Genomic DNA, 17,784 nt, shown 5'->3' on the forward strand with positions numbered 1-17,784 from the left:
ATTATTTCTGTTCTTGATGAGGAAATATAGGTTGGTTAGGGTTTTGTCAAAGAGGCGGTCTCATATAACGGTTCTATACCGCGGTTGTTATACTGACAGGTGGGGCCAGCGTGGTAGGGTCCACAAGTCAGCTTCTAAACGTGATATACAACCGTTACACGATAATTTTGTAGTTGGTAAAGGGTCGTACCTCGGCGTTTGATTATTTGATTAGTGACTATAATAATAGTTTAAAAATAAGGTTAGTTAGGAAAATGAGTTGTTTCTGTGTGTTGATTAATGTTGTATCAATCAATGATTAAGCGTACATTGCTAAGTTATTGATCATTTAATTTTCTATATGCATAGTACTAACATTACACATGGGTGTTGTTTGAACACTAAACTTAGCAGATATTGTTAAAACTAATTAAATTGATCTTTTCGATAATACATTATCAGAGTCCATTACCTTTTTAGTTATGGCATGTGAGCGAGAGCGTTAAGACTATTTCTCCGTATGTTTTTTATGAAATTGATTTTCTGGGTAACAAATACTATCGTATGTAACACATTAATTACTCTGCATAATGTTTTTTCCTCTTTTGAAAAGTCATAAAACATGTACAAGTAAGGGATCAATGCATTGGTTGTCCTTTTCAAAGAGAGGTTGGAACATTTCATCTTTGCCTTTTGTTATTTTGCTCTTTTGTACAACACACCCCTTGAGGCTTAGGCTAGTATTCATTCTCTTTTCTATCAAATGAAAATGAAGGTATGAGCTCATAATTGGATAAGAAAGGTGTCCTTTTCTATTGAGATAAAAATATCCAACAAATTAATCCAATCTCAGCTTATTATCTCTATAAAAAAAGTCTTCTAAAAGCTAGAAAGCGAAGTACAAACAGCCTCTCTTAAGTTCATGAAAAACAGTTCATAAACCGCAGTAAAAAACTCGTCAGATAAGCAGCAGTAACTAGTTTGATCTGTCTCTTATAGTTTTCTCAGGAAACGCGACACGTTCTTACGCTCTACGTGGGATCTGTTGCTTCAGATGTGTGGCTAAACAAGAACAGCTTCGTCCTCTTGGAGTTTTAATCTGTGCCATTCGGTGCGGAGAGTGATAACCAGGAGAGTGCAGAATTGGCAGAAGAGACCACATATCAGACCCAGCCACAACCCCTGCAGCAACAAAAATGTGTTATCAGATATCATTTACACATCAGATAAGAAAAAGAAAAACTCTGATAATAGAAGTTTATTTTTGTGCGCATGGAGCTAGTTAAAGGGAGCTTTTATATTGAAATATTAGAATTGATCATAACCTGTAAAACCAATTATTCGCAGCTAATTAACAGGTTCTTCAATATCACTTTTACATCAAAATGTTCTGAATTTGAACACTCTTCACAAGTAGCTTCTCTATCACTCCAACTACTTGATCTTTGTAACTTGTAAGAGAAAAAACTTATGAACTAGAGTGCCAATTAGTAATTAATTACCTTGGCATAAAATTCCAATTTAAACGCAAATAGAAGGGCCAATGGCATTCCAATTAAATAGAAAGCCACTAAGTTGGTCCAAGCTGCCAAATGTTGCCAACCACAGCCTCTAGAGACCCCTGCAGTTCACACCATGAAAATTACATAATTTTCAGAAAAAAAAAAAAGCTTATGCACATTGCAAATTAAGGAAGGAATTTAAAAAGTTAATTATGAATCACCTGATAAAACTCCCTGTGCCGAGTCGAATAATATAGACCCAGCAACAAAGGGAGCCATGTAAGCATATTCCTGGATTATTGCTTGGCTGCTGCTGAACATACTAGCCCATATATTGTGCCCAAATGATAGTATCAAAACTACAGTCGCTGCGAGGAAGACCGAGAGCTTTAGAGTCACTGTAACCGCGTTTTTCGCCTTCTCGATATTTCCCGCGCCGATCTCATTCGACACACGCGTGCTGGAATAATAATAGTAATAGTTTTTATTTAGTCTTTGTTGCAGGGAAATATACCTGAAAGAAAATTTTGTCATTGTGTTTGAAGAGTTACTGAGAACTTACCTCACTGCCGCGCTGAATCCGTATGTGATCATGTATGTGACTGCCTCTGTATTAACACTGCAGTATATTGTTCTCAGCTACTGCTAAGTTATATGAATCAATTCTTAGAAATAAAAACAAAAAAATGAATCAAAAGAAACTTACCACATTGCGATGAGTGAAGTACTCAGCTCAGAGTTTGGCATTAGCCCAGCAAGTAAAACCAGAATCTCAAAAGCCCAATACTCAAAACTGGATACAATAAACAAAACTAGCTTAATTGTCAATCAACAACAAAACAAAAATGGATCTAATTTTGCTGCTTTATTTCAATAAAAAGCCGAAAAATTTTGTACTAACCAGACCATCACAGCAGAGGGAACAGCTAACTTCATGCTAGGCAACACATGATGAAATGCTTCCATGGAAAACCCCTCCCAGGTGTACCGGAACTTCTTCGACCACTTGATGTAAACCGCGAGCATAAACACAGATATCCACAGCGATATCGACCCAGCTATCGAAGTCCCCTTGAAACCGATGCCGAATACATGAACCAACAGATAAGTTAATCCGACATGGATGAGCAGCGGAACAATGGAGCACACCACGAGCGGCAGAACCACAGTTTGCGTCTGCAGAAACCTCAGAATACATTGCAAGTACCCGTAGGCGAATAGTCCAGGGATTAAGTACAAGAGATAGAGCGCGGCCATTCGCGCAACCTCAGGTTCCTGGTGCAACCATATCAGTACAGGCTCGGAAAAATACCATAGAATGGATACTAAGATCGCGAAGAACGTCGATGTGATGATCGAGGATTGGAGGTATATTCCTAGCAACCTGTATAGCTTCGCGCCGTATCCTTGGCCACAAAGTGTCTCAAGAGCCCCACTTAAACCAGTCTGAAAAAGAAAGAAAGAAAAGGAGCTTAAAATTGGACAAAAGAACAGTAGCAGAATTCTGAATTCAGTGTAAAATTTAGCTGATAAAAACTACTTGAAGAAGCCAAAGTTAAATTGAAATAGATCATGTATGATCTTATATGCAACATATTACTAAAATTGGAGAATTAATACAGGATTCTCTTGTGCATAACCACAAAGCCATGTTATCTTATTCCTAAATCCTAACATATTGATGCAACAAATTAAACCCCTTTTGTTTCAGGAATCTTAAAAAAAAACATAAATAATATGAATTTTATGCTAACATGTAGAGGGTGTGTAACTACTATGCTATGATATTACATGAGCGTTAGTACTATAGATTCATTTCGAAGCATGCGGCATCCGAATCAATAATCTACACTGTTAGACACAATTTATAAAATCTACAGTATTTCAGAACAAAATTCTACATAACTTTAGTATTAAAAAAAAAAAAAATACTTATCTATAAAATGAGTCATGCTAACTTTAAATGCATTTCAAATATTATTAAACAACTATTGAACCATGTCCAATCAATGTTTCTTACATTTTTTTTTGTTTGCATTCTACTTTTAAAAGAACACATTTGAATTCAAATCTCTGACCTCATAAATAGCACTTCAAGTAACAAGTAATGTCTTTTGTTTCAATGATAGTTGACATTGATTAAATCTTTTATTTGAATGAAACATATAATTAAGAAAGCATAACATCATCACCAAACTAATTAATCAACATTTTTTTCATAATTATTGCAAGGTAATTTGACGGAAAAAAAAAACTTGAATTTGTCAATTTTAATGACAGTATATAATAATTTTTATATGTATTTCGTTACAACTATGTTTTTTTCTTTTATTTAATTCACAAGTCTATTTTTTAAATGTTCTATTTATAAATTTATAGTCACCTTCACCAATGGCGAGCAAAAATGTACGTAGATATAGTATTTTAATAATAAAATAAAATGGTTGTTATAATAATACTAACCACATTATTTGACTTTGTAGATCTAACTCTACCAAATAAAATAGAAGGACTTAAAATAAATTATAAACAACATCTAGCAAGGACCACAATGCATAAATTTATGTAGACTTGCAACACAACGTGCCAATTAGTAGATATACTTTTCTCAAAACATATTATAGTATTTTAGAAATGAAAAGCAATATTAACTAGTTTATTTTTCCTACGGATAAATCAGAATTATTAAATCTAGTCAAAGCAAGTAATAATGACTAGATTTAATGACTTTATCTTTTAGTATTAATATTAGTTTTGTTAGTGATAATATCCTTTTAAAATTGATTTATGAACTTTAAGAATTTTGATGTCATTATCTAATCTACGAATATTTTGTTTCTTAATTGACAAAATATATCAGCATTTGTTTTGCACTAGCTAATATTAGATGCTAAAATAAGAAGTTTTAAACTTTTTACAGTAAAAATTTTCTAATTAAAGATGTCACTAGGCAACTAAAAACTTGAGATGCTCCCTTTTTTTCCAAATATTGTACTACTGATTTTCTTTTTAAAAAAAGCTCTGAAACTAGAGGGTTTTAAAAAAAAATTAGTCTAATTAACACATGAAAATGCATATGCATGTGCACTTCCCATAAAAAAAATAAAAAATGATCAAGTACTAAACAAATGTATGGAGCACCTCGAGACACGCATTTCTTGCCACACCAACCCACACATATATACCATCACATTTAACAGTTAGATCAACACCTATATATATATATATATATATATATATATATATATATATATATATATATATATATATATATAATAAACTCATAATTAATGCTTCCACATGCTCAAATCTGATCAAGATCTCGGCATTTAATTTATGCTTTTGATGAATGCATGGTTTGTGGAAATTTAGAAGGATTTGTTATCTATTAATTAACATTTCTTTCCTTTTTTTACACTTTATTTGATATTACAGAAAATTTATGTTATATACGACAAGAAAGTATAACAAAAAAAAAAAAAATTTATTTTTATACGTAATAATATATCACGTTTCGCAGTAAGTTGGTTATAATACTATTTTTTGTAATTTCATCGAAATAATATGTTATATACGACAAGAAATTAAGCATAACCCTTATTCATGAGGGGAGAGGAGAAACTGCCCCAAATTAATAGGCTTAACTTCTTCAATAATTCCCACAGGACACACACAAACTATAATATCTAAACTCCAAGAGGAGGTTGAATTCCAATATATATAATATTTTGAGCAAAAATTTCATGATAAACTAAAAATCTAATAGCTTGTCCAAGGAAATCCATCATTTTATGCTACTCTGAATTAATATAAGAGGGAAAAACATAACTCATGATCAACAAGATCCACAAAAAGAGTTATTAATTCTCTAAAAGATAGTGCGCCCTTCATCTGAGCCAGACTAGTTATCTAACGAATGAATAATTGCGTTGCAGGCGCGTTACGTAGTACGTACGTACCATGAGAGCCATGCCGGTGACGGTGCCCCAGGAGTTGCCGAGAGTCGCTCCCGCGAGCTCGACATCCCCGAGATGCCCCGCGAACATGACGGAGACGAGCGTGATCGCATAGTACGACACGTTGGTGAGGATCATCGGCACCGCGAACAGCAGCTGCCCCTTCGCCTCCTCCACATCCACCACCTTCCTCACCCATGACCACCCTCCCTTTTTACTACTCGCCTCTAACAATGGAGATGAAGACATTTTTGATCACTTGGGATATATATGATCTAGCTCCAATTCACAATATAGCTACATATATATATGTATGTTCATGCACATATATATATATATATAGATAGAGAAAGCTATTTATATCTGTACATATGCATATATATATATATATATATATATATATATATATATGAATATTACTANAGCTATTTATATCTGTACATATGCATATATATATATATATATATATATATATATATATATATGAATTACTGCAATATATTACTTCACAACTCATATATTATAATTGTGTGAGGAGGGGGGATATATGAATAAGTGGTGAGGGGTAGTTGGGAATTGGGGGAGGTTTGCGAGAGTTAGTAGGACCTCAATAAACCGTATATATTTATATTTATTTATTTTAAGGTGTCGTATATAATTTTTGTAACTAATGTTTTAGCACGAATATTAAAGGCATCTCTCATGATGCTGTTACCATTAATCCTCGCATCCAGGAGAGCTAAGGTTATGATCTTGTGGCTCCACTCTCTCCGTATACAATTGGTTTCACACTAGGAGAATTTTTATTTTGTTTTTTTCTTTGAGTAAATATATATGAAAATCCCCTCAAATTTTGTGTTTTTTTTTTTTTTTGAGTAAGTTCCTTTTAGTCAATGATTTTAGTATAATCTTCAATCAAAAAGGTCTAAAGCTAAGGGTCTATTACCCAACTTATTTTACCTTTGTTTTTTTTTTGAACAATTTCTCTACTCTAGCCAATAAACAATGATAAAAAACAGTTGAATAAAAATACAATATGGACTATAAATATGACTTTTTAATAAAGAATTAATCAACACCGTCCAAATTAAATCCAAGCGTGGAAAACTCTTTCTTATCTCGCACCTTTAAGTTGTCCTTTTTCGCTTCAATGATTCAATCCCCCCTACACGTTTTCACACTTTTTGAAAGGCGCGTACAAAGACACCAACTCACGGTTCCCTGCCAACTTGTGAAAAATTATTTTCTGCACCTGGTGTATACATATATTTTGTACGCTAAAAATATTTTTTAAAATATATCTTATAATAAAAAATTAATTTTGAAATATTGATTGTCAGCATTTAAAGAGTCTGCAACCACCATCTGGAGTGGTTGGTTTGTTACTTGGAGAACTATGTCGGGAGCTCGAATGTTTAAACCCCAATTTACCTGTTTTCAAATATAAATTAAGATAATCTAATAAACTGACGTATCAAAATTACGTGTTCCGAAAACTTATTCACTAGATATATATATCAAAAAAATTGATATATAAATAATGGACAGAAATAATAAAAGAAACTCGTATATCAAAATCATGTATTTTAAAAACTTATTCACTCGGCAGTAATTAAGTAGCCCGGAAAACTAAAATAATAAGGAAAAAAGTTAACTAATATATTAATTTGTTGAATATTATAGATCACTAAGAGTTAGACAATGACATGGAAATATCTATAATAATAATTAGAATTTAGGAGTTTGGTGCATGATATGTACTTATCCGAAAACCTATTCACTAGATATATATATATATATCAAAAAAATTGATATATAGATAATGGACAGAAATAATAAAAGAAGCTTGTATATCAAAATCATATATTTTAAAAGCTTATTCACTCGGCAGTAATTAAGTAGCCCGAAAAACTAAAATAATAAGGGAAAAAGTTAACTAATATATTAATTTGTTGAATATTATAGATCACTAAGAATTAGATAATGACATGGAAATATGTATAATAATAATAATAATTTAGGAGTTTGGTGCATGATATGTACTTAAACACCACGCATAGGGAATAGTTATTGAGGGATTGACTCTTTGTCCATGTAGGTGGCTCAATCATTTTAGAAAAACTTCAAATATCATCCCTATAGTTTTGTACTTTCTGACTATAGTATACTATGGTATAAAGTGTATTATTTTCGTATCCTGCGATTTTATTTTTCTCTTTTTGATAATCCTTCATTAAATTTTTTATTAAATCAGTGACAAATATAAAATTAAAGAATACAAAAGTAATATTCGATAAACTATAGATAGGGGTATTTAAAATTTTTTATATATGATTTAATAAAAAGTTATCAGAGTGGATGATGGAAAGAAAAAATAAAATTACAGGATATTAAATTAATAGACTTTAAACTATAGAGTACTAAAGCGAGAAAATGCAAAGTGGTATTTAAACTTTACCCATTATTTTAGTATTTGTTTTTAATAGAAGGTGTGATGCCCGAGGGATAAATATTATTATAAATATGGTGTTCAGTGGCCATGAATATGTCTTCGCCAAAACTATGCAAATTGTTTGATTTAAAATTTCATGTTTATTTGGTGATAAGCTTATTTAATTATAAAAAAAAAATCAAAAGTTTCAGGTGTGAAAATCCCCCAAAAAAAAAAAAAATTTGAGGGAGCTATATTACAATATTGATTTACGTTTTTTTACCTTAATCAAGTTTAGTATATATACCTCTACAAATACTAATGTGGATGTAACTTAAATAAAATTATAAACTAGATGTATCAGAATCAATTAGTCGCATCCTGCTGTAATTTTATATTAAATAATTAATTATTTTTTTTAATTACTACACAATAATATTTTAATATCTTATTCAACACTTCATGACTAATTTTTTATTGAACCTTCCTCACAAAACATTAGCTTATAGCCTACAAATTTTATAAACTAAAAATTATGCCAAATCTAAAATCTACATCTACATGTGAAGCAAATGCCTCTATATCTTACTTTTAGGTCCAAATTATTAAGTAGATTCATATTTTATTGTCACGTTTGTTAGGTTCTAGTGTGATTTATTAATATACAATACAAAACCTAGATCTGAAAATTAATGGAAACCAACGAGTCCTAAATAAATATGAAATTAACATTTTATATACCTATAATTTGTAATTTAATTGATAAATTACACAAAAACTTTCACATCCGTGCTTCGATAATCTCCTACAAGTATAATTTATAAGTCCTGCGCAATCCACGTGCTTTGACCACTTCACATGCAATAATTGTACTCCCCAGGTCGAAAAATAGAAAAAATAATAATAATAAAAAATGTTACATAGGATTCCTTTTTCAATCATTATTTTGATTTTGATAGCAAATGACAAAAAATGACTTGTGTCCATTAAAGTTGCACGTTCTCTTAAATTGAAAAAGATAAAAATGTACAAAATTTCCCTATAATGGTCTATTATTTTGAATTAGCTATATAATTTTTAGATTTTAATTTTTTAATTTATTTGATTTGAATCAATCAACGATATTTTAACTTTAATATTTGAATGCGTCATTTATTTTTACATATTTAGTCAATATAATTTATGTATTTATTATAATTATAAATTTACTAAAATATGTAATTAGCTTTCTTACGATTAGAAATTTACTAAAAATACATAATTAGCTTTAATTTTGAAGTTAAAATATTTTTAACTAACTCAAATCAAATAGATTGAAAGGTTGAATAGTAAAATTAAAATTTTAAAAGATTTCATAGCTAAATCAAAATGGTCTATAATTTAGATAAATTTTATTTATATTTTTTATTTTTGAAAAATGAACGAAGTGGATAGTATGCTTTCTATTTCTCAAAAAATTAATTTGACTTTTTTGGATAGTTTGCATGGAATCTATTATTTTGTAATTATCACCAACTACATTTTACTCTTATTTATGGTCTTAGTTTTTTTTGTTTGAGCAATGTTACAGGTACACCCTAAAGTAGGGTGTACATTTTACACCCATTTAATCCTAAGACCGTTCTTGTCATATCAATTTTTTTAAATTGTACTAAAAATCAATTCGATTTTTATTAACCCTAGAATTGCGGGTATAAGATGTATACTCCTTTTTGAGGTGTACAATAAGCATTTTTCCTTTTGTATTTTGTAAAAAATATTTGGAGACCCCTAAACAACAGGTCATATTGAAATGGCCCCGCAAACTTTAACCTTTTTTTTTTTAATACTCCTTTTACTTTCAAATTTTCAAAAATTTTGAAAATTGAAAGTTAATGGGGCAAGTTGAGGGAGCAATTTCGAAACGGCCTATAGTCGAGGGGTCTCCATACATTTTTACCTCGTGATCTCCTTAAACCGTACGAGCCCAATAGGCCGGTCCATTTAGGCCCGACCCGTTTAGGCCCGACCCATTTATTCTAACTTCTTAAACCATTTCACTCGGTTTGGCTGAACCTCCTCCCGCCACCCTCGTCGTTCTGCGGCGGTCCCTAAAACCCTAACCCTAATTCCTCTTCCTTTTATATCTTCTCTTCCGAATCCAGCGAATTGCACACTCAGTATCGAAGGAGCCACATCGAAGATGCCGCGGACGAGCGCCGTGGAGTCCCCCGGTTGCCCTCCGCTGAGGGTTCTCACCGCCGACGCTCTCGGCCTTGTCAAAGGTGAGACCTTTTCTTAGCAAATTATTCTATTTCCATGTTATTTATTGGTGTAATCTTATGAGATTGTTGTTGTTGCTGTTGTTGTTATTGTGTGCGTGTTTTGTGTTGGGGTACAGTTGTCGAAGCCCGCGGAAAGGCGGGAACGCCGAAGGTGGTGGAGACGTGGGGTCCACCCGACGCCTCGCGGTGCGTCGTCGCAGCTTCATTCGCCGATCGAAAGAAGAAACCGGTATGCCGAACTTTATGGTTCTTAATGGTGGCTTAGTGCTTGATTGTGTTGTTGATTGTATCGAGACATGCAATATATACTGATAAGTGAAAACAGTGTCCAGGTTATATTTTCGTTATTTTGTATGTTGTTTGAAAATTATTCCAGTTGTAGGAAGAGATGAGTTTAGGTGTTGCCAAATTCGATGATTCCATATGCTAATGAATAATGAGAAATAGATGTTAGCGAGAAAAGTCGGTATTCGGAATTTAGTAATCCTGGCCAATATAAGGCCTTTATTATGTTTTGAGGTATGAAAAGTATGCAACAATGGGTGCCATAGGATTTTATCGCACTGATTGTGATCAGTATGCCTAGGTCTAGTAGAAGACATTAGGAATGTAAAGGATCTTAGATACCACACTCACTGGCTAAGTGTTACTTCTGTATGCTCAAGCGGCAAGATGGCCAGAAAATTTTTGGTTGTTACAGGCAAAGCATTTTTGAGGAATGATGATGCTTCCTGCCTTGGTGAATTTTCTCGTTTTTTACAGTTTTTATTACTATTGTTAGAATACTTCATACTGTTGTTGTTTGTTTTTTCTTTTTTTTATAGTTTGTTCCTTTTAGTTGAGGTTAAACAAGCTTTTTGGCACTTTATTTGGTAACTACTGGACATGCCTTGCATATTTGAATGTTGATGATTGGTGTTACATATTTTTTCTACATAGTGACTATTCTTTAATGTTTTTTTCTGCAGATTTTGGCTGTTGCACGGAAGAATGGATTGGTAAGTTGCTTTTAAATTGCAGAGCAGTTCAAGTTTTTCTTGATAACTAGCAGTTTACTGGCTATATCTATTTATCCTGACATTTATCTAGCATTATGAACTGTAGATTGACTTTTTGAATCCGCTGACTGGGGATGCTGTGGCCACTATCAAATTTGGTGAATCTGGGTCCGCCGATTGTGCTGCGGAGGGCGATCCAATTGTTGGCTTGCATCTCTTCAAATCAAGGAAACCAGAATCGACTGCTATGTAATATCTACTATGCAGATTTTTATTATGTTTGTGTTTATTGTTTCTGCGAACCAGTTTCCTCTTGTTTAACATAGTTATTTAACATAGTTTCTCATGCTTAATAAATAACCTGTATTTTACAATTTACATGTATGTATGAAATTTGGAGTTATGCAATACCCGTTAGCCGTCTTTTCTATGTATATTTGTGAAGATAACATTGTTTTAGATATTTGATCATACAGTGTTTGATGGCCTTAAAAATTGATGCATGCTGATGAAATTAAGTAGATATGATATGACTAGACAACATTAAGAAACATTACAGATCTGAAAATAGACTGGCGCAGTGCTTTCCTCACTTTTTTGGAGCTTCAGAAGTATTTTCTGAAAATGATCTCGACTTACTAACTGCAATTCCTCTTGTTGTTGTATCAGGTTGGGTGTATCACTTATATGTACAGAAAAAGGAAAAGCATGCTTGAGATCTGTTGCAAAGAGGGATGCACAGCCTGATTTGGATACTGATTCTCAAAGCACGTGGAGTGTCTGCAATGCTGGTCAAGTATTATGTTCTTCAGTGGATGGAAGTGAGAACTATGCTTTATTCGGCGGGTGAGATATTTTGAATCTTAATGAGGTTTTTCTAAATGTAAATAGGTTTTCAGTGATAATATGTTAATGCGGTCATGATCAACAATGTGAGTAAGAATATCATAATTGTTTAAACTATTTTCTTTGAAGTGATTTTTGTTCTTTATATTTTAGGAAACGTGTTGAACTTAATTTATGGGACCTTGCCAACTGTAGTAAGTTATGGACTGCTAAATCTGTAAGTACTCTTATCTTTCTGTACTATAAATTTATAATTAAATAATACTGCATGTTGCAATCTGTTTCCTGATTAGAATTTTTGCTGTTTGATCATGGCCTTTTTGAAGCCTCCATCTAACAGCCTTGGTATATTCACTCCAACCTGCTTTACTGCTGCAACTTTCTTAAGCAAGGATGATCATCGCAAGATTGTGGCTGGCACCAACAGTCATCAGGTATCGTGATATCTACTTATTTTCAGTGTTTGTGATTGGCAATCCTGAAGACTTGCTGCAAGCTTGTCAGATCTTCATTTAATTATTTGTAAGGTTTTTTTCCCCTCTGTGCTAATGAAATATCTGTATCAGATTCGCCTATATGATATTTCTGCCCAAAGAAGGCCTGTTATTTCTGTCGATTTCCGCGAGTCTCCTATTAAGGCAGTTGCTGAGGATCTGGATGGCCATATTGTCTATGCAGGGACCGGATCTGGGGACCTTGCTTCCTTTGACATCAGAACAGGTATATTGGAATGGTGTCAGAAGATTCTCTTACATGTATGGCTGTGTAGCTATTAATTCTTCACAACTACTTCATACCTTGTAATATTGATGAACTATTCTTGGGATGGATATCAGCTTAAATATTCTCACTATCACACATATTTGTGCATGGTTGCGATTGAGCATACTTGAATAGATTCAAAACTTCGATTTGGAAGTACTCTAATTAGCAGAAATGGAGTTGAAAGTAATTAAATCAAACTCAAGCTGACAATTCTTACTCCTTGTTTGGATGTCAGAGTATGATATTCAATGATAACTTATTTGTTATGAAGGATTTTTTTTGTGCAGTTGGAAACTATGAGTTTGATTTTTGCTCCATAAAACGTCTTGGCATCCATGATTTTTTAGGATCACGTATTTCACCTATGAGGTGACTTTATATTTTCTAAAAAAATGACTTGGAGGCCGAATATGGTATTACACTCCTTATCTCCCAAATACTACTATCTTATTTAGTAAATCAAAGGGATATACAGACAGATGTTCATGCATCCAAACATGGCCCTACTTGTTCGATCTGAGGCTAAGTTGCAAAAAGTTCAGTTGTAACTAAGATTATTATTTTGATGCTTCATAGTATTCTAAGTTATCTTATATATCTCACCACTTATTATACTGTATAATCAACTTCTATAATTGAGTTCTATCTCAAAGTTTTGCTTGAGAATATTCAAGGTCAATGAATTAAAAACATAGACGTGACCATAATAGTTGGGAAATAATTGTTCAATGTGTTATAGTTGTGAGCTTACAACTAAAAGAGAATATCGCTTTTGCCAGGTAAATTGTTGGGATGCTTTGTGGGCAAGTGCAGTGGAAGCATTCGATCAATAGCCAGGCATCCAGAATTGCCTGTAATAGCATCGTGCGGTGAGAATTCAATAGTAGCTTTATCTTTGAGATGCACAAGATATCCATACTTTTTTTTAAGCATAACATGTTCTTCTTGTTTCCATTTCCAAGCATATATTACTTAATTGATAACCTGGTGATGTTCTTCTTTCGGTGACTATGATTACTTAATCTTTGTTGCTGGGAAAAACTTATTTGCTTTGGCTAGTACGAAGAGGTTTTATTTGCTGATAGTTATTGTATACATGGATGTGAATCTCCATAATTCTGACGACTGATGTGTTGGCGTTGGGAGTAGAAAAGAATTGTCATAACAGAAACATGACAAATGGTTGACTTGTTGCAGATTTAGTTGCTATTCTGACTTGCCATCACTTAGTTCATGGGAAGTTTAAACTGCGCCTTGGAGCAGCTACATGAATTCTTGAGTTGGTGTCATGGCAATATTTTATTTTATTTTATTTTAATATTAATTTTCTTTTAAAGTTGTTTGCAGACAACTGTATGATTGCTTGAGTTAGTGTCATGGCATAATATATTTTTGCATTTAAAATTGTTTACATAGAAGTATAGAACTGACGTAATGTTGCTTTTCCAGGACTTGACGCCTATCTGCGTTTGTGGGATGCAAAGACTAGGCAACCTCTCTCTGCAGTATGTCAGAGTTACTTGTAATCTTGTACTACGTGGTTCTGCTGAATACAACTGTTTTTGTTGAACCATATCAGATTTTCACCTCTAACTCTCATGCATTTTGTATTTTGATGGCTATCAAGACTACCTGACCAACTAAAGTAAAGGATGCCGACGATTTGGAGTATTTACTGCTAACTACTATTTAAAGTATCGTCATCTCAGTACTAATTATAAAAAAGCATGTTAAGGCACATTCTGTGTCCATGATTAAAGAATATTTGTTAATGTTAACTAATGGAGGCTAAGAATTTAATAATCATTTGATGTTGTTCATATTCAGAAAATTAGGTTCGATTATCAAATACAAGTATCATTACATTCTGTCAATCAAAGTTAGTTTGGAAATCTTACATTTGAGTAGATTAGGTTATGATAGGTTATGTTAAGTCAGTAGATTTTTTATAAGGTTATCTTTATTCTGCACTTTATATTTATCTATTCGATGTATGTTTGGGTGCAGGTTTTCCTCAAGCAGCATGTCACGAGCGTAGTGATCGATTCACACTTTTCTGCTGAAGGTTAGCTTCATCTTATTTATATGATACTTTTTGTCATTCACTGCTGGATTTAGGTTTTTATAGTGAATCCATTTATATTCAAGTTGAATTTAGCTCTCCATCTAATTGTGCTACTTCACTCGTTTTTTTTTTTTTTTTTTTTTTTTTTTAGGAATCTCGAGTGTGAAGCCTCAGTTAGATTGTACTAATCATTCATGCTATATGCAAGTCATAACAATTCAGTACATTTATTATCCCAATCTATGTATCATACTTTTGACATGTTATTTTAACTTCGTTGCAAACTTGGGATGAGTTATTCATTAGGATAAGTGTATTATATTACCCTTTCATCTATGTTGTGTATGTACAAATTTTCTAGCTCCAGAACCACTGGAGAACCTGTAGGTTGACTTGTAGGTGCAGAATACAATCCGACGGCTGGATCACTAGATGATACCTAATCAAGAACTTTGAAGGCAATCTAATGGTTTTTTTTTCTTTTTTGGTGTTGCGTATTATTTCAGAATCCGAAGTAGTTGAAGGTCCGCAACCAGTAACAAAGCAAGACAAGAGGGAAGTTGACAAGCCAGAGCTTTGTAAGCAAAGGAGCAAGAAGAAAAAGAGACGAGTAGATGCCGATACAAATAGAAAGAAAATAAAGGTCCGAGATGCTGCTACTGATGCTCTTGCTGATGATGATGATGATGATGATGATGATGATGATGGTCACATAAGTTTCTGAAACCTGAGGACGACAACGAATTGCCAGTTTCTAAAAGAAGCGAATTATAAGGAGAGAGGAGCGAGATTAGCTGTAGCTGGGTCATGAGCAAGATTAAGCAGAAAAAGGAGCCAAAAAAACCATCTTTCTCAATGAGCAAGATTAGGCTGAAAAAGAGGAAAAACCATCTTTATGCGTTTCTCATGGTTAATCTGTTTATATCGAAATCTTTAGTCGAGTCCTGCTGGAGTAGGAATCTGGTACGGCCGGCGGAGTAGTCAGCAAACAAGAGTGTTGATGAAGATGCTCGCAGCAATTTCTACCTGAGGAGTGGAGGCCGATCATATAACATCTCTTCATAGTTTGGTGCAAGTTATCGACCGGCAGCATTCAGGGGAAAATTTAAAAAAGAAAGAAATCCAGAAGAGCATGTGTTCTTTCCTTTCTCATTTTTCGTAATATATTTCATAGGCAATTTATGTTTAAAAATTGATGTGGAATGAGAAATGTTTGCTATGTTGAGGAAGAACTTTTAAGTTGATTTTTTTTTTTTTTTTTCCTACTTAGGCGATGTTTGGTTCCGCGTAAAAGTGGGTGGAAAAAAAATTTCCTGTGAAAAATTAGTTTGTTGCTGGTTTGGTCAACGGTAGACCTCTCTCTCATTATATATTTATATAATATATTATTTATATATTATATAATATAATTTTATTTATAAATATATATTTATTATATATAGTAATTTATTTTTATATAAAAATATTATTATATAATATTTTATTTATAAATTTATAATTATTTATTAATATTTTTAAATATATAATTATGTAATATATTTATTATAACTTTAAATAAATTTAATCTATAAACAAAAATTATAATAATAATATATAGACTATAATAATTATTATATATTAATAATATATATAATAAAAATATATTAAATAGTTATTTATTTATTTATATTTTTTCAACCAAACAATCATTATGAAAAAATATTTTTCTTTTACTATAAATCAAACACCAAATGACGTAAAATTTTTTTTCCACCGAATTTTTTTTTTTTTTTACAGTTTTACTTGGAACCAAACACACCCGTATTTGCTTGCTATCTATGAGTTTTTTGTGCAGTTTTAGAAAAATATTAATGCTTGGTACGATTCTGATGGTGATACGGCCTGCCGTTAGCTGTGCACAAACAAATTCAGCTTTGTAAAATGGGGTTAAAATCAGTTTTAGTAAATAATGAGCGGATTCAAAAAATGCATCTGTTACTAATCTCACCGCCTGCAATGTAACTCTTCAAAGATCTTTCTGCTGTATGAAAGACTCTTTTGCATAGTTTGTCATTCGCCATGTGAGAAAAAGATTTTAGTCGCCTCTTAAAAACTTTCTAGATATAGTAAAAGATAAGATTTTAATAAGTATCAAATAATACTAATCGATTTAGAAACAGAGCAAAAATTATGGTTTAGAAACACTTAACTAACCCCTTGTATAGATATTTACGCAAAATGTTATGCATGCCGAGATTAATTGCATGTGTTTATAAAGAAATCGAAAAATAAAAGATATCATTAATTCCGGTTCTAACTGGGCTACTCGAGCTGTAATTAATTTGGTCTTCTAATAACAAATAAGTAATTACTCGATTGAGTGAAAACTACACAGTATAGCTATGGGATATATATATGCATACGTTAGGTTTTTGTACATCTATACCTATACATTATTTCCCCTAAAGTCTTGCCACGTGGCGGTACCTCCTTTATCCTTACCATCTCCTCTCTTTTCTAATAACAATTGTTGCAACCGCATAAAACCTTTGATCTTCCAATTAATTAATGAACAATTTTAAACCTACACTCTTCATCTCCCCACCAAGTTACGATCTTAAACCCACACTCTTCATCTCCCCAACAAGGAGTTACTAACGCATCATTAACTTTAATAATTACAATGATCCATACAATTAGCACCACTAAAACCCCATCATCACCATCTCTTCATTCTCCGAAACCAAATACCACACTCCAACAATGTAACGATCTTAAACCCACACTCTTCATCTCCCCAACAAGGAATTACTAACGCATCATTAACTTTAATAATTACAATGATCCATACAATTAGCACCACTAAAACCCCATCATCATCATCTCTTCATTCTCCGAAACCAAATACCACACTCCAACAATGTCCTATGTTACAAACCAACTCTTCTTTCTATTATTCTTATTATTATTCTCGAACGCGAGTACGAACCCGTCAACGC

At 32.6% G+C, this 17,784-nt stretch overlaps 2 protein-coding genes across 2 annotated transcripts; one reads left to right on the top strand and one right to left on the bottom strand.

Annotated features, from left to right (window-relative positions):
- Window positions 769–5,804, bottom strand: LOC109715894 (protein DETOXIFICATION 18-like). The gene is made up of 7 exons (XM_020241123.1): window positions 5,441–5,804; window positions 2,383–2,927; window positions 2,188–2,274; window positions 2,044–2,100; window positions 1,703–1,941; window positions 1,482–1,600; window positions 769–1,161 (listed from the first exon to the last, which is right to left on the bottom strand). Exons 1-7 carry the CDS (start codon window positions 5,684–5,686, stop codon window positions 1,042–1,044), a joined length of 1,413 nt encoding a protein of 470 aa, XP_020096712.1. The 5' UTR covers window positions 5,687–5,804; the 3' UTR covers window positions 769–1,041.
- Window positions 9,907–16,050, top strand: LOC109715450 (WD repeat-containing protein DDB_G0290555). The gene is made up of 12 exons (XM_020240448.1): window positions 9,907–10,132; window positions 10,249–10,361; window positions 11,101–11,130; window positions 11,237–11,379; window positions 11,800–11,976; window positions 12,130–12,193; window positions 12,303–12,410; window positions 12,543–12,696; window positions 13,521–13,610; window positions 14,191–14,246; window positions 14,749–14,806; window positions 15,313–16,050. The coding sequence occupies exons 1-12, from the start codon at window positions 10,051–10,053 to the stop codon at window positions 15,528–15,530; spliced, it is 1,293 nt and encodes a 430-aa protein (XP_020096037.1). The 5' UTR covers window positions 9,907–10,050; the 3' UTR covers window positions 15,531–16,050.

Source organism: Ananas comosus, linkage group 9 (assembly GCF_001540865.1).
Source record: "Ananas comosus cultivar F153 linkage group 9, ASM154086v1, whole genome shotgun sequence".
Taxonomy (NCBI): Eukaryota; Viridiplantae; Streptophyta; class Magnoliopsida; order Poales; family Bromeliaceae; genus Ananas; species Ananas comosus.